The following is a 24,306-nucleotide window of genomic DNA, read 5'->3' on the forward strand; positions in this document are numbered from 1 at the left end:
AATAGGATGACGTCAGCTAATTTTCCACAACATGGTGATAAATCAGATAATAAGATGGACACAAAACTCTTTTTGTGTATCAGAAGGTTCAGATCCAAATCAAGCAGAGGAAACATCTGAGAAGTCAAACTCCAGCTGCTTATGAACAACCAGATAGATGGTGGGAACCATCTCCTTCCAGCAAGGAATGTGGTGGGAACCATCGTCTTCCAGATAGGAATGTGGTGGAAACCATCCTTCTCCAGGAGGGAATGTGGTGGAAACCATCCTCCTCCAGGAGGGATTGTGGTGGGAGCCATCGTCTTCCAGCAAGGAATGTGGTGGGAACCATCGTCTTCCAGGAGGGAATGTGATGGGAACCATCGTCTTCCAGATAGGAATGTGGTGGGAACCATCGTCTTCCAGGAGGGAATGTGGTGGAAACCATCCTCCTCCAGGAGGGAATGTGGTGGGAACCATCCTTCTCCAGGAGGGATTGTGGTGGGAACCATCGTCTTCCAGCAAGGAATGTGGTGGGAACCATAGTCTTCCAGGAGGGAATGTGGTGGGAACCATCGTCCACCAGGAGGGAATGTGATGGGAACCATCATCTTCCAGGAGGGAATGTGATGGGAACCATCGTCTTCCAGGAGGGATTGTGGTGGGAACCATCGTCTTCCAGGAGGGAATGTGATGGGAACCATCGTCTTCCAGGAGGGATTGTGGTGGGAACCATCGTCTTCCAGGAGGGAATGTGATGGGAACCATCGTCTTCCAGGAAGGAATGTGATGGGAACCATCGTCTTCCAGGAGGGATTGTGGTGGGAACCATCGTCTTCCAGGAGGGAATGTGATGGGAACCATCGTCTTCCAGGAAGGAATGTGATGGGAACCATCGTCTTCCAGGAGGGATTGTGGTGGGAACCATCGTCTTCCAGGAGGGAATGTGATGGGAACCATCGTCTTCCAGGAAGGAATGTGATGGGAACCATCGTCTTCCAGGAGGGAATGTGGTGGGAACCATCGTCTTCCAGATAGGAATGTGGTGGAAACCATCCTCCTCCAGGAGGGAATGTGATGGGAACCATCGTCTTCCAGGAAGGAATGTGATGGGAACCATCGTCTTCCAGGAGGGATTGTGGTGGGAAACATCGTCTTCCAGGAGGGAATGTGATGGGAACCATCGTCTTCCAGGAAGGAATGTGATGGGAACCATCGTCTTCCAGGAGGGAATGTGATGGGAACCATCGTCTTCCAGGAGGGAATGTGATGGGAACCATCCTTCTCCAGGAGGGAATGTGGTGGGAACCATCGTCTTCCAGGAGGGAATGTGGTGGGAACCATCCTTCTCCAGGAGGGAATGTGGTGGGAACCATCCTTGTCCAGGAGGGAATGTGGTGGGGACCATCGTCTTCCAATTTTTTCAATTCAATTCAACTTTATTTATATAGCGTCAAATCACAGCAATGCCATCTCAAGACGCTTTACAGACAGAGAAGAAAACATAATGAAGGCCAATTCATAACAGCCTATATAAGGAAACCAACAGATTGAGTTGAGTCCAACTCAATCTCCCATCCTGAGCAAGCACACTGGCAACAGTGGGAAGGAAAAAACTCCCTTTTAACAGGAAGGAAACCTCCGGCAGAACCCGGCTCAGGACAGGCAGCCATCTGCCTCTGCTGTGTGGGGGGAAGAGGACAGAAAGACAACAGACAACAGGAACTGCTACTCCCGGCCAGGGAGACCTGCTGAGACAGGAGACATACATGTTAATGATGCAACACTGTTATGGGGGGGTAAAAGAGAGAGATAAAGAGAAAGAAGCTCAGTGTATCAGGAAATGTCCCTCAGCAGTCTAAACCTATAGCAGCATAACTAAGGGATGCTAACCATCCCTAGCTATAGGACTTATCAAAAAGATAAGTCTTCAGCCTCGTCTTAAAGGTGGGGAGGGTGTCTGCTTCCCTAACACTAACTGGGAGCTTATTCCATAAGAGAGGGGCCTGATAACCAAAGGCTCTGCCTCCTGCTCGGTTCTTTGAGACTCTAGGAACCACAAGTAAGCCTGCAGTCTGCGAACGAAGTACTCTACTTGGTATATAAGGAACAATGAGGTCTTTGATATATAGTGGTGCCTGGTTGTGGAGGGCTTTATATGTAAGGAGAAGGATTTTAAATTCTATTCTAGATTCAACAGGCAGCCAATGAAGAGAGGCTAAAACTGGTCAGGACTCTGGCTGCAGAATTCTGGATCAGCTGAAGGGTTTTCAGGGCATATTTAGGACAGCCCAGTAATAGAGAGTTACAGTAATCTAGTCTTGAAGTAACAAAAGCGTGAACCAGTTTTTCTGCATCACTCCGAGACAGAATGTCCCTAATTTTGGCTATATTACGTAAATGAAAGAAGGCTGTTTTAGTAACCTGCTTAATATGTGGGCCAAAGGACAGGTCAGGGTCAAATATTACTTCAAGGTTTCTTACTGTAGCACTGGAAGCTAAAGTAATGCCATCCAGGTTCATTACAAAACCGGAAAATTTAGCTCTGAGTTTTTCAGATCCAACGAGAATTACTTCAGTCTTATCTGAGTTTAAGAGGAGAAAATTTCTAGACATCCAAGTCTTTATGTCTATGAGACAATTTTGTAGCCTATCGGGCTGATTTGTTTCATCTGGTTTAAAGGATAAGTATAGTTGAGTATCATCTGCATAACAATGAAAGTTTATTCCATGCTGTCTAATGATTTTTCCTAAAGGGAGCATATATAGCGTGAAGAGTATTGGTCCAAGTACAGAACCTTGAGGAACTCCATGACTTACTGTAGTTTGGGAGGAGGACTTGTCATTTACATGAACAAACTGAAGTCTATCAGATAAATATGATTTAAACCAGCTTAACGCTGTACCTGTAATTCCAATCACCTGTTCTAGTCTTTGTAACAGAATGTTATGATCGACTGTATCAAATGCAGCACTAAGATCAAGCAAGATAAGTACGGACACAAGTCCTTTGTCTGAGGCCATAAGAAGGTCATTAGTAACTTTCCCCAATGCTGTCTCAGTGCTATGATGAGCTCTAAATCCTGACTGAAACTCCTCGCATAAATTATTTCTGCTCAGGTGGGCATGTAGCTGAGCTGAAACTATTTTCTCCAGAATTTTGGACATAAACGGGAGATTAGATATAGGTCTATAATTTGCTATCACCTCTGGATCCAGAGATTGCTTTTTAAGTAAAGGCTTGATTACAGCAGTTTTAAATGATTGTGGTACATATCCTGTCACTAAAGACATATTGATAAGATTTAGTAGTGATGTATTAATTAAAGGGAAAATGTCCTTAAAGAGGCTCGTTGGGAGAGGATCTAAGATACAGGTGGATGGTTTAGATGAAGCTATTATTTTAGTTAATTCAGAGGGTTGGACAGGACAGAAACTATTTAGACCCAAGTCAGATCCTGGTTCTAAGGATGCTTCGGAGACCACAACAGGCTCAACATTATAGGTAGAAGGAAGAGTATTGTGAATTTGATCTCTAATAGTGTCAATTTTATTCCTGAAAAAATACATGAAATCATCACAGCTAAGTGAGAAAGGAATACATGGCTCCTCAGCGCTCCGGCTCCTAGTAAGCCTGGCTACAGTGCTGAAAAGAAACCGAGGGTTGTTTTTGTTTTCCTCTATCAATGATGAATAATAAGCTGTTCTTGCCGTACGTAAGGCTTTTTTGTATACGATTAAACTTTCTTGAATTTGGTGGGAACCATCTTTTTCCAGCAAGGAATGTGGTGGGAACTATCGCTCCTAGGAAGGAATGCGTTAGGAACCAGTGTCTTCCAGGAGGGAATGTGGTGGGAACCATCGTCTTCCAGGAGGGAATGTGATGGGAACCATCCTTCTCCAGGAGGGAATGTGGTGGGAACCATCGTCTTCCAGGAGGGAATGTGGTGGGAACCATCTTTTTCCAGCAAGGAATGTGGTGGGAACTATCGCTTCCAGGAAGGAATGTGTTAGGAACCAGTGTCTTCCAGGAGGGAATGTGGTGGGAACCATCGTCTTCCAGGAGGGAATGTGATGGGAAACATCGTCTTCCAGGAGGGAATGTTATGGGAACCATCGTCTTCCAGCAAGGAATGTGGTGGGAACCATCGTCTTCCAGCAAGGAATGTGGTGGGAACCATCCTTCTCCAGGAGGGAATGTGGTGGGAACCATCCTTCTCCAGGAGGGAATGTGGTGGGAACCATCGTCTTCCAGCAAGGAATGTGGTGGGAACCCTCGTCTTCCAGCAAGGAATGTGGTGGGAACCCTCGTCTTCCAGCAAGGAATGTGGTGGGAACCATCGTCTTCCAGGAGGGAATGTGATGGGAATCATCCTTCTCCAGGAGGGATTGTGATGGGAACCATCTTCTTCCAGGAGGGAATGTGATGGGAACCATCGTCTTCCAGCAAGGAATGTGGTGGGAACCATAGTCTTCCAGGAGGGAATGTGGTGGGAACCATCATCTTCCAGGAGGGAATGTGATGGGAACCATCGTCTTCCAGCAAGGAATGTGGTGGGAACCATAGTCTTCCAGGAGGGAATGTGGTGGGAACCATCGTCTTCCAGCAAGGAATGTGATGGGAACCATCATCTTCCAGCAAGGAATGTGGTGGGAACCATCGTCTTCCAGGAGGGAATGTGGTGGAAACCATCGTCTTCCAGGAGGGAATGTGATGGGAACCATCGTCTTCCAGGAGGGATTGTGGTGGGAATCATCGTCTTCCAGGAAGGAATGTGATGGGAACCATCGTCTTCCAGGAGAGATTGTGGTGGGAACCATCGTCTTCCAGGAGGGAATGTGATGGGAACCATCGTCTTCCAGCAAGGAATGTGGTGGGAACCGTAGTCTTCCAGGAGGGAATGTGGTGGGAACCATCGTCTTCCAGGAGGGAATGTGATGGGAACCATCGTCTTCCAGGAGGGAATGTGATGGGAACCATCGTCTTCCAGGAGGGATTGTGGTGGGAACCATCGTCTTCCAGGAGGGAATGTGATGGGAACCGTCGTCTTCCAGGAGGGATTGTGGTGGGAACCATCGTCTTCCAGGAGGGAATGTGATGGGAACCATCGTCTTCCAGGAAGGAATGTGATGGGAACCATCATCTTCCAGGAGGGAAGGTGGTGGGAACCATCGTCTTCCAGGAGGGAATGTGATGGGAACCATCGTCTTCCAGGAGGGATTGTGATGGGAACCATCGTCTTCCAGGAGGGAATGTGATGGGAACCATCGTCTTCCAGCAAGGAATGTGGTGGGAACCGTCGTCTTCCAGGAGGGATTGTGGTGGGAACCATCGTCTTCCAGGAAGGAATGTGATGGGAACCATCGTCTTCCAGGAGGGAATGTGATGGGAACCGTCGTCTTCCAGGAGGGATTGTGGTGGGAACCATCGTCTTCCAGGAGGGAATGTGGTGGGAACCATCGTCTTCCAGGAGGGAATGTGATGGGAACCATCGTCTTCCAGGAGGGAATGTGATGGGAACCATCGTCTTCCAGGAGGGATTGTGGTGGGAACCGTCGTCTTCCAGGAGGGATTGTGGTGGGAACCATCGTCTTCCAGGAGGGAATGTGATGGGAACCATCGTCTTCCAGGAAGGAATGTGATGGGAACCATCATCTTCCAGGAGGGAAGGTGGTGGGAACCATCGTCTTCCAGGAGGGAATGTGATGGGAACCATCGTCTTCCAGGAGGGATTGTGATGGGAACCATCGTCTTCCAGGAGGGAATGTGATGGGAACCATCGTCTTCCAGCAAGGAATGTGGTGGGAACCGTCGTCTTCCAGGAGGGATTGTGGTGGGAACCATCGTCTTCCAGGAGGGAATGTGATGGGAACCATCGTCTTCCAGGAGGGAATGTGATGGGAACCATCGTCTTCCAGGAGGGATTGTGGTGGGAACCATCGTCTTCCAGGAGGGAATGTGATGGGAACCATCCTTCTCCAGGAGGGAATGTGGTGGGAACCATCCTTCTCCAGGAGGGAATGTGGTGGGAACCCTCGTCTTCCAGCAAGGAATGTGGTGGGAACCCTCGTCTTCCAGCAAGGAATGTGGTGGGAACCATCGTCTTCCAGGAGGGAATGTGATGGGAATCATCCTTCTCCAGGAGGGATTGTGATGGGAACCATCTTCTTCCAGGAGGGAATGTGATGGGAACCATCGTCTTCCAGCACGGAATGTGGTAGGAACCATAGTCTTCCAGGAGGGAATGTGGTGGGAACCATCATCTTCCAGGAGGGAATGTGATGGGAACCATCGTCTTCCAGCAAGGAATGTGGTGGGAACCATAGTCTTCCAGGAGGGAATGTGGTGGGAACCATCGTCTTCCAGCAAGGAATGTGATGGGAACCATCATCTTCCAGCAAGGAATGTGGTGGGAACCATCGTCTTCCAGGAGGGAATGTGGTGGAAACCATCGTCTTCCAGGAGGGAATGTGATGGGAACCATCGTCTTCCAGGAGGGATTGTGGTGGGAATCATCGTCTTCCAGGAAGGAATGTGATGGGAATCATCGTCTTCCAGCAAGGAATGTGGTGGGAACCGTAGTCTTCCAGGAGGGAATGTGGTGGGAATCATCGTCTTCCAGGAAGGAATGTGATGGGAACCATCGTCTTCCAGGAGGGATTGTGGTGGGAATCATCGTCTTCCAGGAGGGAATGTGATGGGAATCATCGTCTTCCAGCAAGGAATGTGGTGGGAACCGTAGTCTTCCAGGAGGGAATGTGGTGGGAACCATCGTCTTCCAGGAGGGAATGTGATGGGAACCATCGTCTTCCAGGAGGGAATGTGATGGGAACCATCGTCTTCCAGGAGGGATTGTGGTGGGAACCATCGTCTTCCAGGAGGGAATGTGATGGGAACCGTCGTCTTCCAGGAGGGATTGTGGTGGGAACCATCGTCTTCCAGGAGGGAATGTGATGGGAACCATCGTCTTCCAGGAAGGAATGTGATGGGAACCATCATCTTCCAGGAGGGAAGGTGGTGGGAACCATCGTCTTCCAGGAAGGAATGTGATGGGAACCATCGTCTTCCAGGAGGGATTGTGATGGGAACCATCGTCTTCCAGGAGGGAATGTGATGGGAACCATCGTCTTCCAGCAAGGAATGTGGTGGGAACCGTCGTCTTCCAGGAGGGATTGTGGTGGGAACCATCGTCTTCCAGGAGGGAATGTGATGGGAACCATCGTCTTCCAGGAGGGAATGTGATGGGAACCATCGTCTTCCAGGAGGGATTGTGGTGGGAACCATCGTCTTCCAGGAGGGAATGTGATGGGAACCATCGTCTTCCAGGAAGGAATGTGATGGGAACCATCATCTTCCAGGAGGGAAGGTGGTGGGAACCATCGTCTTCCAGGAGGGAATGTGATGGGAACCATCATCTTCCAGGAGGGAAGGTGGTGGGAACCATCGTCTTCCAGGAGGGAATGTGATGGGAACCATCGTCTTCCAGGAGGGAATGTGATGGGAACCATCGTCTTCCAGGAGGGATTGTGATGGGAACCATCGTCTTCCAGGAGGGAATGTGATGGGAACCGTCGTCTTCCAGGAGGGATTGTGGTGGGAACCATCGTCTTCCAGGAGGGAATGTGATGGGAACCATCGTCTTCCAGGAGGGAATGTGATGGGAACCATCGTCTTCCAGGAGGGAATGTGATGGGAACCATCGTCTTCCAGGAGGGAATGTGGTGGGAACCATCGTCTTCCAGGAAGGAATGTGATGGGAACCATCATCTTCCAGGAGGGAAGGTGGTGGGAACCATCGTCTTCCAGGAGGGAATGTGATGGGAACCATCGTCTTCCAGGAGGGATTGTGATGGGAACCATCGTCTTCCAGGAGGGAATGTGGTGGGAACCATCGTCTTCCAGGAGGGATTGTGGTGGGAACCATCCTCTTTCATTGGCTGCCTGTTGAATCTAGAATAGAATTTAAAATCCTTCTCCTTACATATAAAGCCCTCCACAACCAGGCACCACTATATATCAAAGACCTCATTGTTCCTTAAATACCAAGCAGAGTACTTCGTTCGCAGACTGCAGGCTTACTTGTGGTTCCTAGAGTCTCAAAGAGCCGAGCAGGAGGCAGAGCCTTTGGTTATCAGGCCCCTCTCTTATGGAATAAGCTCCCAGTTAGTGTTAGGGAAGCAGACACCCTAACCACCTTTAAGACTAGGCTGAAGACTTATCTTTTTGATAAGTCCTATAGCTAGGGATGGTTAGCATCCCTTAGTTATGCTGCTATAGGTTTAGACTGCTGAGGGACATTTCCTGATACACTGAGCTTCTTTCTCTTTATCTCTCTCTTTTATCTCTCTTGAGGGAATGTGATGGGAACCATCCTTCTCCAGGAGGGATTGTGATGGGAACCATTCTTTAAATGTACTTAAATTTTTCTTGATTTCAGTCCTTCCATCATTCTGATGCGATAATGCCTTAGCAGACAAGTAAAAATATCAATAAAACAATAAAAATGACAAAAATTTCATGATAGATTATTTTTATCTATTTGAAAAAAAAATAGATTCTTTTTAACAAAAAATTTATTTTAAAATTCTGAAGCAAATTCGATCTTTTGATTCGATTTTCCCAGCCCTAATGTTTGCTGTCAGTTGGAAATAAGAACGAGTTCGATCACATGCGAGGTGGTAAAACGCCAAAATGGTGACACGAAAGGTTTTCACATGAAAGGAAAACCTTCCAGAGGATCAAACTGCAGAGAAACTCACCACACACACACACACACACACACACACACACACACACACACACACACACACACACACACGAGGCGGACCATATAGGCTGTTTTAGATATTAGTTGTTAATATTGTTTCTTTTCTTCCTCTGTAACATGAACATTTCCTCTGTGAGGATAAAAAATTATCATGAATGAATAAAACGCTGCTGGCTAATTATAAAGCTGTAAGTTCACTTATAAATTGTTTATTTTCTGATTGATTTTCATCACTTATGTCAGTAAAATCTTTGGATTTTGATCATTAAATCAACGCGTAGCACTTTTTCATGACCACTTCTAACATATAAAAATGATCATTATCAGCAATAATTACTGATAAATATTAAATGTATCGATCGTCAGTAATAAATGTATATGAGCATTTAAAGCAGCTGATCTTTTAAATAAAACTAAAACACAACGTCAACGAGAGAAGGGTTCAAGCTAAACCCCAGAAGACAGCAGACATGTTAACGTGGACTTACTGAGGAGAAAGGAGGTCCGAGGAGGCAGCAGCGAGTCCGTGGAGCTCAGAAAGAGGCCGAGGAAAAGGAGGAGGACTGAAGAAGTCATGGTGCAGGAGGAATGATGAAGGGATGATACAGTAAACGGATGATAAGAAGCTGTTTGTGTTTCTTGTCTGTTTCTGTCTGATGTTTGAGAGCAGCGGTGCTTGATACAACAGCGAGTGTGCAGATGACAATCAGTAAGATGCAACCACAGCTTCCTCTTTAGGTCAGCAGGAGGAAGAGGAGGCGGAGGAAGGTTCTCTGAGGACCATATGGGCTTGAAGTGCATTGGTTACTGCAGCTGTCGAGGGTGATGAGCACATAAGTGGTCTGATGATGCGTTCACTGACTTAAAACAAGCAGAAAGTTGGTGGAAGTCTTAGATCCTGTTAGTGTCTTTATTTCTCTGAAAGCAGCCAGAAAAGGAGAAGTTCTGTTTCACTTCATCCTCCACCATCATCCCACAGGTTTCTGATTTCCTCCTCAGCTGCGTCTGACCTATAAACGTGACAGGAAGTAGAGGTTAAAGTTTCTGTCCCACCAGAGGTTTTATTCCATATTAAATATATCGTTTCTACTTTTCTCCTGCTGAATATCTCAAGCAACAGGCGAAAACAAAATCTCCAAATTCCCAGACTCACACACACAATGTTTGAGTCATCCTCAGAATGAGTGAAGTGAAGTAGTGCTAGGATGGAGTAACGTAACATAAAGTAACTCTGGGAATGAACAAAGTAATCCGAGGAACAAGTAATCCTAAAAATGACTTAAGTAATCCTAAAAACAAGTAAAGTTCTACTGTTTTCATTTTTAAAGTAAAATAAAATAAATTCTTGTTTTTGTTTTGCAATTCTCAACTCTGAATCTAAAACTCAACAGTCAGACAGCTGATAAGTTAACCATACTCTGACCAAATCCTGACATATGGAGCTTGTTAAGGTGTAGCCTAGTGCTAATTTCTGAGAATGTGCACAAGCCACACTTCCAAAATCTCAAAAATACTTGAGACAGCCATAATAAACATCCCTACACATGACTGATGGCCATATAATTTCAGCTTTAGAATGTGAAAACAATCAAGTCAAGGTGTTAGCAACACACTGCGCAATCTGCTAATACAGCAGCAAATTCAGTTAGCTTCAGCACGCTACCAAACTTTTTATTCCCCTGTCAACTTCGGTTTAATGTTTGCGGACATAACTACTAAAAATAAGCTTGTTTACACTGTAAGAGGTTAGCTAACAGATGCTGGCTGTTTCAGACATCTTTAGCCTACTTTGTCAAATTAGCATACCAAAGTAGAAACTTATTGTGATATCAGCTGTCTGAAAACTCTAAAGTATAGTTTTGATTTTTTTTTTCCATGTTCCCTCGAGTCATACATGAGAAGAACTTGAAAATATTTATTATATATTATAATCCGTAACTGCTTTGTGTCAGTGTGTAAGAGTTTATGGATGATATTCAGGTCGTGTGCAACAAAGCATATTTCTGTCAAGCAGCTGCTAGCTTAACTCTGCTTTGTTAGCTTACTAAAGGTGCATTCCCATCAGGACAGTCTGCTAGACTCTGTCTGACTGGGGACTCAGCTCAGTTGTAAGGGGGTGTATCAATGTGGACTGAGAAGTTCAAACGCGCCAAACCATTAGAATAATATATCCCCATTCCCACCAGAGGTGGCGCTGCACTAGTATTTAGCAGAAGAGAGGACAAGACCAGCGTGAAGAAGAAAACTCTGTTTCCTCCACCTGCCAGTTAAACATGGAGACAAAACTATGGCTGTTTTGGGTTTTTATTGGTGTCTTATGCAAGTATACTGCAGAAATCCACTGCAACAATGGACGCAATATGAACACCAGATGAGGCAGAGGACCCTTAATGCCATCGCTTTGGATTTACCCACGATGGAATGCTACGCCACATGCAGGAAGGGACTTTTTAAAGTCCGCTTCCTGTATTTGGTCCGATTGAAACGGGCCGAGACTTTTGTCTGTAGGCGGACTGAGTCGGAGTCCTAGAATTCATTTGGTGCGCTCACATTTGCCCAAATGAAGTGACTTTCCGAGCACACGGACTCTGATTCGGATCAGAACGGCTGATGTGAATGTTCCCTTAATTCATGCGTCAGTGATCATTTAGGTTGCTGTGTTGAAATAAATCTGCTAGCAACCAGACTGTAGCCATCTTGGTTTGTTCAAACTGTATAGCGCTAGCCTCAACCTTAGTATTTCCTAGCTTACCCTTTAGCCTAAACATTAAATAAGTGTACCAATTTTAACTTACAGATTTTCACCTTTCAAACATTACACAAGTTACTCACAGTTACACAATTTCATTTTTATGAAGATTTGTTTCTATTTGAACAACAGTTCATGGCATTTAAATGCCAAACTTGAAGCTAGTTTTTGAGATTTTCTACGAACACGCTTCTGCCAGCAGGTTGTGGCTCTCTGTGTTTATATCTGCTCACTAGCATAGATAGTAGACCATCAAACAAATGTGAGGAGCAGAGTTTTTAGGTTAGAAAGTTATGCATTGCAACTTTAAAACCTGAAAAAGACCTGATTATATACTGGAATATTAATCTGAGAAGAGAAAGAAGGAGCAATCTCTTTTTCACATACTCCCCAGGTTTCTGAAGGTTGTCATGTTAAGAGGGAAGAAGGAGATTCCATCAGTTCATTCAGGAAGCTGCTTTGTTTTGAAAGAAGTGACGTTAACAACTCTAAGTGCTCTGTGCTGTTCATGGTTTATTGGGGGAGACATTAACATCCTGCTGGAAGCTTTAATGGCTACGAGCTGTTGACCAAGGGATCGATGAGATAATGCTTTCAGTGCCTGGAAGTGTCCGATCCTGCTGAGGACACAATGTCTGAAACTGTTTGATTCAATCGGCAGCATCTGGATTTTATTTCTCCAGATTTCTCAGCTCGTCTTCATCTTGTTTCACATCCTCATCATCCTGTCAGCTGTTTGATCTTTGTTTACATCCCGTCTGTAGAAAGTAGTTTGTCAGCGCAAATCAGAAGAAACACTTTGTATATTAGTTTCACTTGAACAGAACAGCAAATGATGGAGCTGAATTAATATTGTTTGAACAAACAGGGCTAATATCTGGGCTAACATTAGAGCTACAGCTTGGCTAACATCTGGGCTAAAATCTGGGCTACATCTGAGCTAACATCTTAGCTACATCTAGGCTACATCTGGTCTAACCTCTAGGCTAACATCTGAGCTAACATCTTAGCTACATCTGGGCTAACATCTAAGATACATCTGAACTACATCTGGGTTACATTTGATGGGTCAGTCTTTGGTGAATGCAGCTCCACACTCCATAAATGACAGATGACCACCAGGTGAATTGCAAGGGGAGTTTATTGCTCCTGCAACACAGCAGGCAACACAAAACAGCGTTACATGGCACCTGACTTTAACAATTTGCATCATGGCTAGAGGGTTTCTCCTCTGCGCTATCTCAGCAAATAAAACAAAACCAAACAAATTGTGGTTACATAAAATAAAATTAAGAAAAATATTTAATTGAGCTTATGGTGTATATTTTTCCATAAAACATATTAAAGCTCTGATTTAGGGTTATGATTTAATAACCCTAACTCTAACCCTAAGCCGTGGTCTTGTATTTCTATTTTTTCCCCCCTTTTTTATTGTTTCTTTTTTTTTTCCTTAAAAGTAAGCCTTGAGGGGGAAAGAAGCGCTACCACCAAGAGTATGAAAACAGTTGACCATTCACAGTCCCTGTTACAGTCTGATTAGTAATTTGATCCATTCAACTATGCAGTAATTAAATCCAAAAATAATTATTCTACAAATGACCAGATCCTAATTTGGAAATATATACTTCTGACCAGATAAATTAGCAAGTGGGGGGAGATCCCGCCGTGATCGACCAAAACCGTTGACTGTGGCCCTTGTCACTCTTATGGTGTATTCGAGGTTTGGAGATGAATCTGTTTGGATTCAGGTTGCCTACCCCTCAGTCCGGTCCCGGCAGAAACACATGGGATCCCACTTCTGACACCCAACTGTTGTGGAATTTATCTGATGAAAAGTAGATCCAGAAATCAACCGCGTTTCATCCCATTTATTGACAATGAACAGTTGTTGTGAGCAAGAGGTCTCAACAGCTCAGCCCCTGCTCAGGGTGTTACAGCGATCTTTAGGCATACACAAAAAACATTTGCCTGGCAGCACTAGTCAAAACAACTGCCAGCTTGAAGATAACAATCGAAGCTGAAGCAGGCCTTGAACAGAACATTCAGTTTTATGCATGAACCTGCCAAAGCAAGCTTCCTGAACTACTCTAAACTATGCAGAATATATATTTTGTACTACATAAAAGAACTTTAATAAAGGAGCAACACACTAAAACTATGCTTTGTGTATGGTTTCCACCACAGCCACAGTACACAATTACCAGATAAAATCATTTACGGTTCAACATATAAAGATTAAAATAAAAGAAATTATTGGTTATTAGTTTGTTTCATACAATGGTTGCCAGGTAATCTGGCCACTAGAGGGCAGTGCTGAGTTCTCTTCCACATTACGACACCGGTTGTTTCCAACTGTTAACAACACCTCTTCTTCAGGTGATTTTTACTTTCTGCATCACCTTCCTCCTGTTCCTTTTCTTCTTCTCTGTTTTTTTCCTTTCGCTGGTTGTTTGTCAGCTATACAACTCAACACTGCCCCCGTGACTTCGGGTGGTATTGCTGTGATTTCTGCAGCATGAGATGGTCAGCTGGCTGAAAACAAACTAAGCTGCGAGTCTTAGCGGCATAGAAGACGGACGAACCAGTCCATCCGTCTGTATCTGTCTTGTTTCCTGCATAAATGGTCTTCCATGTTGATAATAAACATCATGATGACCTTCATTCCTGGAAAGACATAAAAAGAGGCAACGCAGTGGTGGAGGTGGTTTGAGTGGAATTCAATACATCACTGCTTCTTCTTCTATGCTTTCGCTGGTCGCACATCAGCTACACTGCTTAACACTACTCCACATGGCTCATCGTGGTACTGCGCTGTTTGCGCGGTCAGGTGATGCAACTGCGAAAGAAAACACGTCATTTACATACAATTCATGTGAATCACATGAAGTACGTATATGAACGTGTGAACATGTGAATCACATGTACAGCACATGTCAAACACATGATTCACATGTGATACTAGTGATTGGCACGTGGTTTTCATGTTCACATGTGATTCACATGTTCTTCACGTCGATCAGATCTAATGGTTCCAAAGGCATGTTGGCCCGTGTGTTTTTGAAGGTAATAATGTGGGACTCACATGTTGATCACATGAAAACACTTGAAAAACACGTTTGCACGCAGCTAACGTGTGCATGTTCATGAAGCGTGTGTTTTTTCAGTGAATAAAAATAAAACAGAACTAAAACCCTCTCCCTGAGCCGTCACCTTATCGTGGTGGAGGGGTTTGTGCGTCCCGAAGATCCTAGCAGCTATGTTGTCGGGGGCTTTATGCCCCTGGTAGGGTCACCCATGGCAAACAGGTGTCTAGTGGAGGGACCAGACCAAGCACGGCTCATAGACCCCTATGATGACGACCAACCTGGGCATGAATGTTCCCTTGCCCGGACGCGGGTTACCGGGACCCCCCTCTGGAGCCAGGCCTGGAGGCGGGGTACGAGAGCGAGCGTCTGGTGGCCGGGCCTTCGCCCATGGGGCCCGGTCGGGCTCAGCCCGAAAGGGTTACATGGGCCCCGCCTCCCGTGGGCCCACCATCTGCGGGAGGAGCCGTAGGGGTCGGGTGCAGTGTGAGCTGGGCGGCAGCAAGGGGCGGGGACCCTGGCGGTCCGATCCCCGGCTGCAGAAGCTGGCTCTAGGGACGTGGAACGTCACCTCTCTGGTGGGGAAGGAGCCTGAGCTTGTGCGCGAGGTTGAGCGGTTCCGACTAGATATAGTTGGACTCACCTCGACGCATGGCTTGGGCTCTGGAACCAGTACCCTCGAGAGGGGCTGGACCTTCTTCCACTCTGGAGTTGCTCATGGTGAGAGGCGCCGAGCAGGTGTGGGCATTCTCATCAGCCCCCAGCTTGGTGCCTGCACGTTGGGGTTTACCCCGGTGGATGAAAGGGTAGTTTCCCTCCGCCTCCGGGTCGGGGGACGGGTCCTGACGGGTCCTGACTGTTGTCTGTGCTGTTGTCTGTGCTTATGCACCGAACAGCAGTTCAGAGTACCCACCCTGGGGTCCTTGGAGGGAGTGCTGGAGGGTGCTCCTTCTGGGGACTCCATTGTTCTGCTGGGGGACTTCAATGCTCACGTGGGCAATGACAGTGAGACCTGGAGGGGAGTGATTGGGAGGCATGGTCCCCCCCCCTCTGAACCCAAATGGTGTTTTGTTATTGGACTTCTGTGCTCGTCATGGATTGTCTATAACGAACACCATGTTCCAGCATAAGAGTGTCCATATGTACACCTGGCATCAGGATTCCCTGGGCCGCAGTTCAATGATCGACTTTGTAGTCGTATCGTCGGACCTGCGGCCACATGCCTTGGACACTCGGGTGAAGAGGGGGGCGGAGCTGTCAACTGATCACCACCTGGTGGTGAGTTGGCTCAGATGGTGGGGGAGGAAGCCGGTCAGAGCTGGCAGGCCCAAACGTGTTGTGAGGGTCTGCTGGGAACGTCTGGCTGAGTCCCCTGTCAAAGCGAGCTTCAACTCCCACCTTCAGCAGAGCTTCGAACATGTCCCGGGTGAGGCGGGGGACATTGAGTCCGAATGGGCTGTGTTCCGTGCCTCTATTGCTGAGGCGGCCAGCCGGAGCTGTGGCTGCAAGGTCGTTGGTGCCTGTCGTGGCGGTAATCCCAGGACTCGTTGGTGGACACCAGCAGTGAGGGATGCCGTCAAGCTGAAGAAGGAGTCCTATCGGGCCTTCTTGGCCTGTGGGACTCTGGAGGCAGCTGATGGGTACCGACGGGCTAAGCGGCATGCGGCTTCGGCTGTTGCCGAGGCAAAAACTCGGGCATGGGAGGAGTTCGGCGAGGCCATGGAGAAACACTTCCGGACGGCTTCGAGGAGATTCTGCTCCACCATCTGGCGGCTCAGGAGGGGGAAGCAGTGCTCCATCAATACTGTGTACAGTGGAGATGGGGTGCTGCTGACCTCAACTCGGGCGTTGTGGGTTGGTGGAGGGAATACTTCGAAGACCTCCTCAATCCTACCAACACGTCTTCCCATGAGGGAGCAGAGCTGGTGGACTCAGGGGTGGACTCTCCTATCTCTGGGGCTGAAGTCGCTGAGGTGGTCAAAAAGCTCCTTGGCGGCAAGGCCCCGGGGGTGGATGAGATCCGCCCGGAGTTCCTTAAGGCTCTGGATGCTGTGGGGCTGTCCTGGCTGACACGCCTCTGCAGCATCGCGTGGACATCGGGGGCAGTACCGCTGGATTGGCAGACTGGGGTGGTGGTCCCCCTTTTTAAGAAGGGGGACCGGAGGGTGTGTTCCAATTACAGGGGAATCACACTCCTCAGCCTCCCTGGTAAGGTCTATTCAGGGGTCCTGGAGAGGAGGGTCCGCCGGATAGTCGAATCTCGGATTGAGGAGGAGCAGTGTGGTTTTTGTCCTGGTCGCGGAACGGTGGACCAGCTCTATAACCTCTCTGGGGTCCTGGGGGGGGCATGGGAGTTTGCCCAACCAGTCTACATGTGCTTTGTGGACCTGGAGAAGGCATTCGACCGTGTCCCCCGGGGGGTCCTGTGGGGGGCTCCTGTGGGGGGTACTCCGGGAGTATGGGGTACCGGACCCCCTTGTACGAGCTGTCCGGTCCCTGTACGACAGGTGTCAGAGCTTGGTCCACATTGCTGGCAGTAAGTCGGATTCGTTTCCAGTGAGGGTTGGACTCCGCCAAGGCTGCCCTTTATCACCGATTCTGTTCATAACTTATATGGACAGAATTTCTAGGTGCAGCCGAGGTGTTGAGGGGATCCGACTTGGTGGCCTCAGGATTGGGTCCCTGCTTTTTGCAGATGACGTGGTCCTGTTGGCTTCATCTGGTCGTGATCTCCAGCTCTCGTTTGAGCGATTCGCGGCCGAGTGTGGAGCGGCTGGGATGAGAATCAGCACCTCAAAATCTGAGACCATGGTCCTCAGCCGGAATAGGGTGGATTGTCCTCTCCGGGTTGGGAGTCAGGTCCTGCCTCAAGTGGAGGAGTTTAAATATCTCGGGGTCTTGTTCACGAGTGAGGGAAGGATGGAGCGTGAGATCGACAGACGGATCGGTGCGGCGTCTGCAGTAATGCGGGCTCTGCGCCGGTCTGTCGTGGTGAAGAAGGAGCTGAGCCAGAAGGTGAAGCTCTCGATTTATCAGTCGATCTACGTTCCTACCCTCACCTATGGTCATGAGCTGTGGGTCGTGACCGAAAGAAGGAGATCTCGTATACAGGCGGCTGAAATGAGTTTCCTCCACAGGGTGGCCGGGCTCTCCCTTAGAGATAGGGTGAGGAGCTCAGTCATCCAGGAGGAGATCAGAGTAGAGCCGCTGCTCCTTCGCATCGAGAGGAACCAGTTGAGGTGGCTCGGGCATCTGGTCAGGATGCCTCCTGGACCTCCCTGGTGAGGTGTTCCAGGCACGTCCCTCTGGGAGGAGACCCCGGGGAAGACCCAGGACACGCTGGAGGGATTACATCTCTCGGCTGGCCTGGGAACGCCTCGGGATCACCCCGCAGAGTTGGCAAATGTGGCTGGGGAGAGGGAAGTCTGGGCTTCCCTGCTTAGGCTGCTGCCCCCGCGACCCGACCCTGGATAAGCGGCAGAAGATGGATGGATGGATGGACAGAACTAAAACTTGATATTGAGGATCTTTAACATAAATTAATCGTAGTGTTTAACACAGTGATTAATCATGAAAGAAATATTTACCCTTTATTTCCTGTAAATTTCTAATGATGTAAACAGTAAACAAACATCTGTATGAAAGAATTTATTGTTTGAATATAAGAACAAAACATCTGACATGTTTTATCCTCTAGAAGATCTACTTTTTACATTTTTACACAACTTCACTGCTGTCCCTGCAGGCGCGTTTGGTAAGACAGTTCAGAGTTAATCTCCTCGCCGACGTTCCTGAACATCCTTCAGCGAGGACAACGTTTTCGTGGACTGCTCCTTTAACGGGACCAAACAGATCAGATTCGATTGTCCTGACAATGTTCATCAGCTTTCTTTGGCGTAAAGTTTCAAACATTCCCAGCTGTCCGAGAGAAAAACCTCAAGGCGGGTTAAAAAAACGACAAACCCAGATCCACACATATCCCCAGTTACTGGGACAGAACCAGTTCCTCCCACTAAGACTTGTTGTTCAGCAGGGTCCAGGATGCGATTTCAGGTTCTCGGCCACCTTGGTGAATGAAAAAGGCTGTGAATGGAGACAGATGATGGAGACGGCAACACATTCTACCATTTAGAGTCAAGTCAACATCAGACAGAGAACAAAATAATAATAAAAAAAACCTAAAACATAGATATCTGACAAAAAACATCAGAAAAGTCACACATAAAGAACAAGTCTGGATAAATTTTATATGAAATTTCACATAAAAATGTGATGAAATATGCTTTTAAGCAGATAGAATGGTTCACAAATAAACTGGAATAAACTTTTAGCGTCAATTTTTATGGAAAGAAAAAAAGACGAATTTGGACGTCAAGTGCAAAAAAAGTCAAACTATGCTTTGATGTTTTGTAAAATAAAATATAAACATGTTACTTCTTTTATAAAAAATCTTAAAGCAAAAATATTTGTTAATTTGTGCATAATGTCAGAATTTCACATCGTCATATTGTTTGTTATTAATGAATTTGCCTTTTTCGTGGAATTATTTGATATAAAAACTAAAACTTTAAACATTACCGAAGTACAGGACAGCAAATATTTTTACCTGTAACATTTCAGGTTATTCTGATGTTAATTACTGAACTTAGTCGTCACCTTCAATAACCTTAAAAAAGTCAGCTGAAAATAATCTGATCCAAAATAGTTAAAATAAAATAAAAAGCACAGTGAAAGAGATGCAAACGGGACGCCTACTGCAATAGAAAGTTCTAGTAATTTCTTATATGTGATGATAATCCCTGTATTCTCTGTCAGACTGCAAGATGTAAAAGAAAATAATCCAAACTAACAAACAAAAAAACATCTTGCAAAAACATGAGAGGAAATCCCTGTAAAGATACTTTCAACGCATCCTAGCCATTGTGAAGCACGGCGGCGGTCGTATCATAATGTGGGGTTGCTGCTCTTAAACCAGGTTGTCCAAATATCTGCTCAGCTGTGGACAAATTTCACCTTTCAACACGATGACGACGCCAAACAGAATCCAGAAATGGTGGGAAGAAGTCAGAGAAGTGAATGTTTCCAAGCCGAGGTGTTCCATGTTGACAGATCCCGACCGGGAAAACCGAATGTTGGCTTCAGTCAAACTTTTACATTAAGACTGGTGAGCAGTTCAGGTCAAAGGTCGCGTTAAAGATGAGAAAATGTCTGATCTCCGTCTCCTCCGATGACGTCCAGCTGGATTTTATTCGGTGAAACATGGAGTTGATATCCAGTTACTAGCATGTTGCAGTTAGCAGTGATGTTTTTATCTGTGAAATGAAATATTTAGTAAATTTTGTGTTTATAATCTAACCTGAGCTTTTCCACGAGTTCTTCATCATCAGCCTGCTGGGCGTCTACTTGTATGTTCAGTATCACATACATGTGCCATAGGAATGATGAAGTCACTGCATAATGTCACATTTCACCAGGCTGGATTTGGACTTGGATTAGTTGCTGCTTTCCACATGTGAAGAATATGTAAATCACATGCAGATTACATGTGGTTTTTTAGTTTTTCACATGTGGATTTCATGTTTTTCATGTGATTCACATGTGACTCATACATTCACATGAAACTGAACATGTGAATCTGGCTCTTCATGTGTCTACGTGTCTCTTCAACTTCATTCACATGAAAATGTTCTAAAAACACACGTTTGCATGTGGTTCGCATGTATACACACGCAGTTTACATGTGATGCACATGTGAATCGCACGTCAAACGTGATTTTAGATTTCCATGCGGTTTTCCTTTCAACATGATTCACATGTTCTTCTCTGTATTGACATGTGATTGTCATGAAAGCACATGTAATTTGTATGTTATTCACATGTGATGTTTCTGTACGGCTGAATACCAGTAAAACCAGGAGAGAGATCAATCAAACCAGTACAGTGTTAATACCTTACTGGTGCTGGACCAGTTTGTTCTGGAACATTTGGGCCCCAGCATGAAAAAGATGAAGCACGGCTACGATGAATGGAAACGTTTCATCTGCAGGACGACGACTCCATGAATCGCTGGAGGAATTTCCAGAATAAATGTCACCGTGGCAACGCAAGGAGTCGGAAATACGAAGCTTTAAAGTCGGAAACCTGCGTTGCCACAACATGAAAAGTTGGAATTTTAACGAGTGTGAAAACGTTAAACCCACTGCAGGCGCTTAATACGCCTTTATTTTGTCAGAATACGAAAAGGCTGATGTTTAGTGTAGCGCTTTACTCTGAAAGCCTGCGTATGTGTGTGTGTGTGTGTGTGTGTGTGGACTCCAGCCAATTAGCATCAGGTCTGATAACGACGATGATGATGAAGATGATGATGATGAAGACCAAACACATTCTTATTTTGATAAAAAACAAACAAACAGAAAAGACGCCATGTTCGTGAGGGTCTTGGCGACCCTTAGAGGGCCCCGGACCACAGTTTGGAAATCGCTCGGCTTATCCACTTAAGCTTGCAGATTCGATGGTTTCCCACGTGTCCTGGAGCAAGGCACTGAACCCTGCAGCGTCAGCAGGGAGCGCACCAGGACCACCAAGTGGTTGCATCATCTTTGCCGAGGCGCTGCTGAGCAAGGCACTGAGACACGTTTGACTTCATGGAGGATTAAATCCAACTGCAAAATGAATAAAAACGGAGTCATCTTCACGCTCTTCATCTTCAGTCCTCAAACAAGTCATGTGACGTTAAAGCGGCGGAGACAACTCAGTCTTTGGAGGGACCGTCGGTTGACTCGGGCGAAGAGGAGGTCGTCTGCAGAGACAGAAAACGTACGGTTTTACTTTGTACAGCTACACCTCCATGAGTCAGGATAATGTGATCCCACCGTCCATCAGATCCAAAGATTCAGAAGGAATCTCTGTACGCACAGGACACAGTTAAAGGTAAACAGAAGGAATCTCTGTACGCACAGGACACAGTTAAAGGTAAACAGAAGGAATCTCTGTACGCACAGGACACAGTTAAAGGTAAACAGAAGGAATCTCTGTACGCACAGGACACAGTTAAAGGTAAACAGAAGGAATCTCTGGTTCAAATGGCAAAGATCACCAGGAACAAGATTGGACGTTAAATCTAATCCCCCGTCTACAGAGATTCCTTCTAATTCTCTGTTGATGTTACGCAATGATCATATTTTCCATATATTGGTAAGATGTCTCAGTTTTAACATCTGAAATGTGGTTTATTTTCTACTGGGAATAAAATGAGTTGAGATTCTTGTTTTATTTCCATGTCATGCAGGAAACAGCAGCTCTGAGTCATTTATACCCGCTGCATCAACGTCTTGCTGAACCTCCAGCTTGGTGTCGAAGGGAAGCTGTTTATCATGTCAGAGGTTAAACCGGAAATTGAATGAGGGGGTGTTGGTGTTACGACTGAAAAAGTTTTAAATCTGAATCTTAGAACAGCTGATTTTACGTGTTGGATAATTTCCAGAAAGAAATCAAACACAAATTATGTGACCAACAGACAGACACTCAATACGCGACCAATAAGTAATGTTCAGCTGTGTCCTCTGTGTACAGAGATTTCTTCAGATCCCCTGGCTTCTCAACTTTGCCCTGCATGTTTTACATGTTTTCATGCAGTTTTTCCAGATAATTTAACTCATCTTTGCTTCAGAGAGACTCTGCCTCTGTGAGGTGCTCTTTACCTGAGGAGACGCAACATGTTCCTGTCGGGAAAATCTGACTTGTCAGTTTTGTTGTACCTGTTTGGACCAGCTGCAGGTGTGACAGCTCCGTGGGTCGCTGGCTTGGTGTTAGAGGCGTGGCTGACGTGTGGAGGAAGTCCTGGGTGTGGCGGTAGGTGGGGAGGCGGGGCCGGAGGGCGGGGCTTTTTGGGCACCAAAGGTTTAAGTGGAACAGAAACCTGTGAAAAAAAAGTTTTAAATTAAACCAACAAATATTTTTATTGGTGAACTAATCACTAAAATGGACTTTTTTAAAAATTGGTTTAATTGCTTCGTTTAATCAGGTCCCCATCGCAGCTCTGTATGCTCCTGGAAATCCTCATCCAACCAGGAGATAAAAAATCAGTCATTGATCAGCTGATCACAAACACTGACAACGATCAATATGTCAGAATCACACACCACTACAGCGCTAACAACCTGCAGCTTAACTGCTAGCAGTTGTCAGCTAAAAGCTAAAAGGTAACAGGTAGCTGGTAACTACTAACAGATAGTAGCTATCAGCTAACATTTAGCAGCTTACCGCTAGCTGCTACAGGCAGCAGCTAACCACTAAGCTAACCTGCAGCTTAACTGCTAGCACCTAGCTGTTATCAGCTAAAAGCTAGAAGGTAGCTGGTAACTTTTAACAGATAGTAGCTATCAGCTAACATTTAGCAGCTTACCGCTAGCTGCTACAGGCAGCAGCTAACCACTAAGCTAACCTGCAGCTAACTGCTAGCACCTAGCTGTTATCAGCTAAAAGCTAGAAGGTAGCTGGTAACTTTTAACAGATAGTAGCTATCAGCTAACATTTAGCAGCTTACCGCTAGCTGCTACAGGCAGCAGCTAAACACTAAGCTAACCTGCAGCTAACTGCTAGCACCTAGCTGTTATCAGTTAAAAGCTAGAAGGTAGCTGGTAACTTTTAACAGATAGTAGCTATCAGCTAACATTTAGCAACTTACTGCTAGGTGCTAACAGGCAGAAGCTAACCACGAAGCGCTAGCAGCTAGTAGCATGCAGAGTACCTGTGGAGGTGTGATGGGGTCAGGGGGGAGAGGCTTGCTGGGTGGAGCCGGTCGACTCACAGCCTCCTGGAAGGTTAGTGAGGAGGAAGATGATGGTGAGGAGGAAGAAAAGTTTGTTAAAAGTTCTTCATGCAGACAAAAAGTTAAAAAAGGAAAATAAAGTGAAATGTTTAATGTTAGTGTTAGCTTTCACATGCAACTCGTTACGCGAAACATTTCTCCCGCATGCAACACTGAAGAACCAATCACGCTTCTCTAATTCTGGACCAATCACAGAAAGCGACATAAAGATCCATCGTTTACAGATAAATAAAACATTGAGAATATTGAAAATAATAGAAACTTAAAACTAGAAGATAAACGTGATTTTCTTAATTGTTGAAACAATTTTTTCTCTCCAGCCAATAAAAAAGAACAAAAACGTAGAAAATATGGACGACGTGTGACTGATGCAGACTGAACCTCCGAGCAGCTGGTGGCGCTGCACAAAACACTGCAGGTAGAGGTGACTGTACCTGGTTGCTGGGGGTGGGGGGGTCAGGGGGCAGAGGCTTGCTGGGGGGAGCTGGTCGCTGTTTAACCAACTACAGCAGCAGAAATAAGCAGAAGAAGAAGAAGAAGAAGAAGAAGCAGAAGAAGAAGAAAGAAATGGAGTCAGTGAAGACGAGTAAATAAAGAAAAACTTCAACATTTTACTGAAATCCTCTCAGTCGCTACAGACGTCTCGTACACCAACCGGTCCACCTTATCAGGTACGCCTGCTCAACTTCCTGTTTATCTCAGCCAATCACACGGAGGCAGCTGTGTGATGCGTCACATGTAATCATCACACCAAGAACGTAAACAGTTTGACACGGATCTTTCAAGGTGATTCCTGAACAGAGGACGACTCGGGACCAGAAGGTTCTGACGAAGAGGGCGACTCGGTACCAGAAGGTTCTGACGAAGAGGGCAACTCGGTACCAGAAGGTTCTGACA

At 46.1% G+C, this 24,306-nt stretch overlaps 2 protein-coding genes across 2 annotated transcripts in view; both read right to left on the bottom strand.

Moving 5' to 3' along the window:
• The window catches only part of LOC306755950 (semaphorin-4B-like), a gene marked incomplete at its 3' end in the record, with an annotated part of 50,016 nt that extends 40,668 nt beyond the window's left edge, over positions 1 to 9,348 (bottom strand). The window contains exon 1 of the mRNA XM_079240540.1: positions 9,236 to 9,348. Within this exon, the coding sequence (XP_079096666.1) occupies positions 9,236 to 9,323 (88 nt within the window). The 5' untranslated portion in view covers positions 9,324 to 9,348. The remainder of the gene's footprint in view (positions 1 to 9,235) is intronic.
• Positions 9,349 to 18,220: 8,872 nt separating this feature from the next.
• Positions 18,221 to 24,306, bottom strand: part of adam15 (ADAM metallopeptidase domain 15) — a 56,259-nt gene continuing 50,173 nt past the window's right edge. Inside the window, 4 exon segments of the mRNA XM_079240686.1 lie at positions 18,221 to 21,378; positions 22,337 to 22,497; positions 23,329 to 23,394; positions 23,844 to 23,912. Coding sequence (XP_079096812.1) covers positions 21,312 to 21,378; positions 22,337 to 22,497; positions 23,329 to 23,394; positions 23,844 to 23,912 — 363 coding nt within the window. The 3' untranslated portion in view covers positions 18,221 to 21,311.

This window comes from Telmatherina bonti, assembly GCF_933228915.1.
Source record: "Telmatherina bonti genome assembly, chromosome: 5".
Taxonomy (NCBI): Eukaryota; Metazoa; Chordata; class Actinopteri; order Atheriniformes; family Telmatherinidae; genus Telmatherina; species Telmatherina bonti.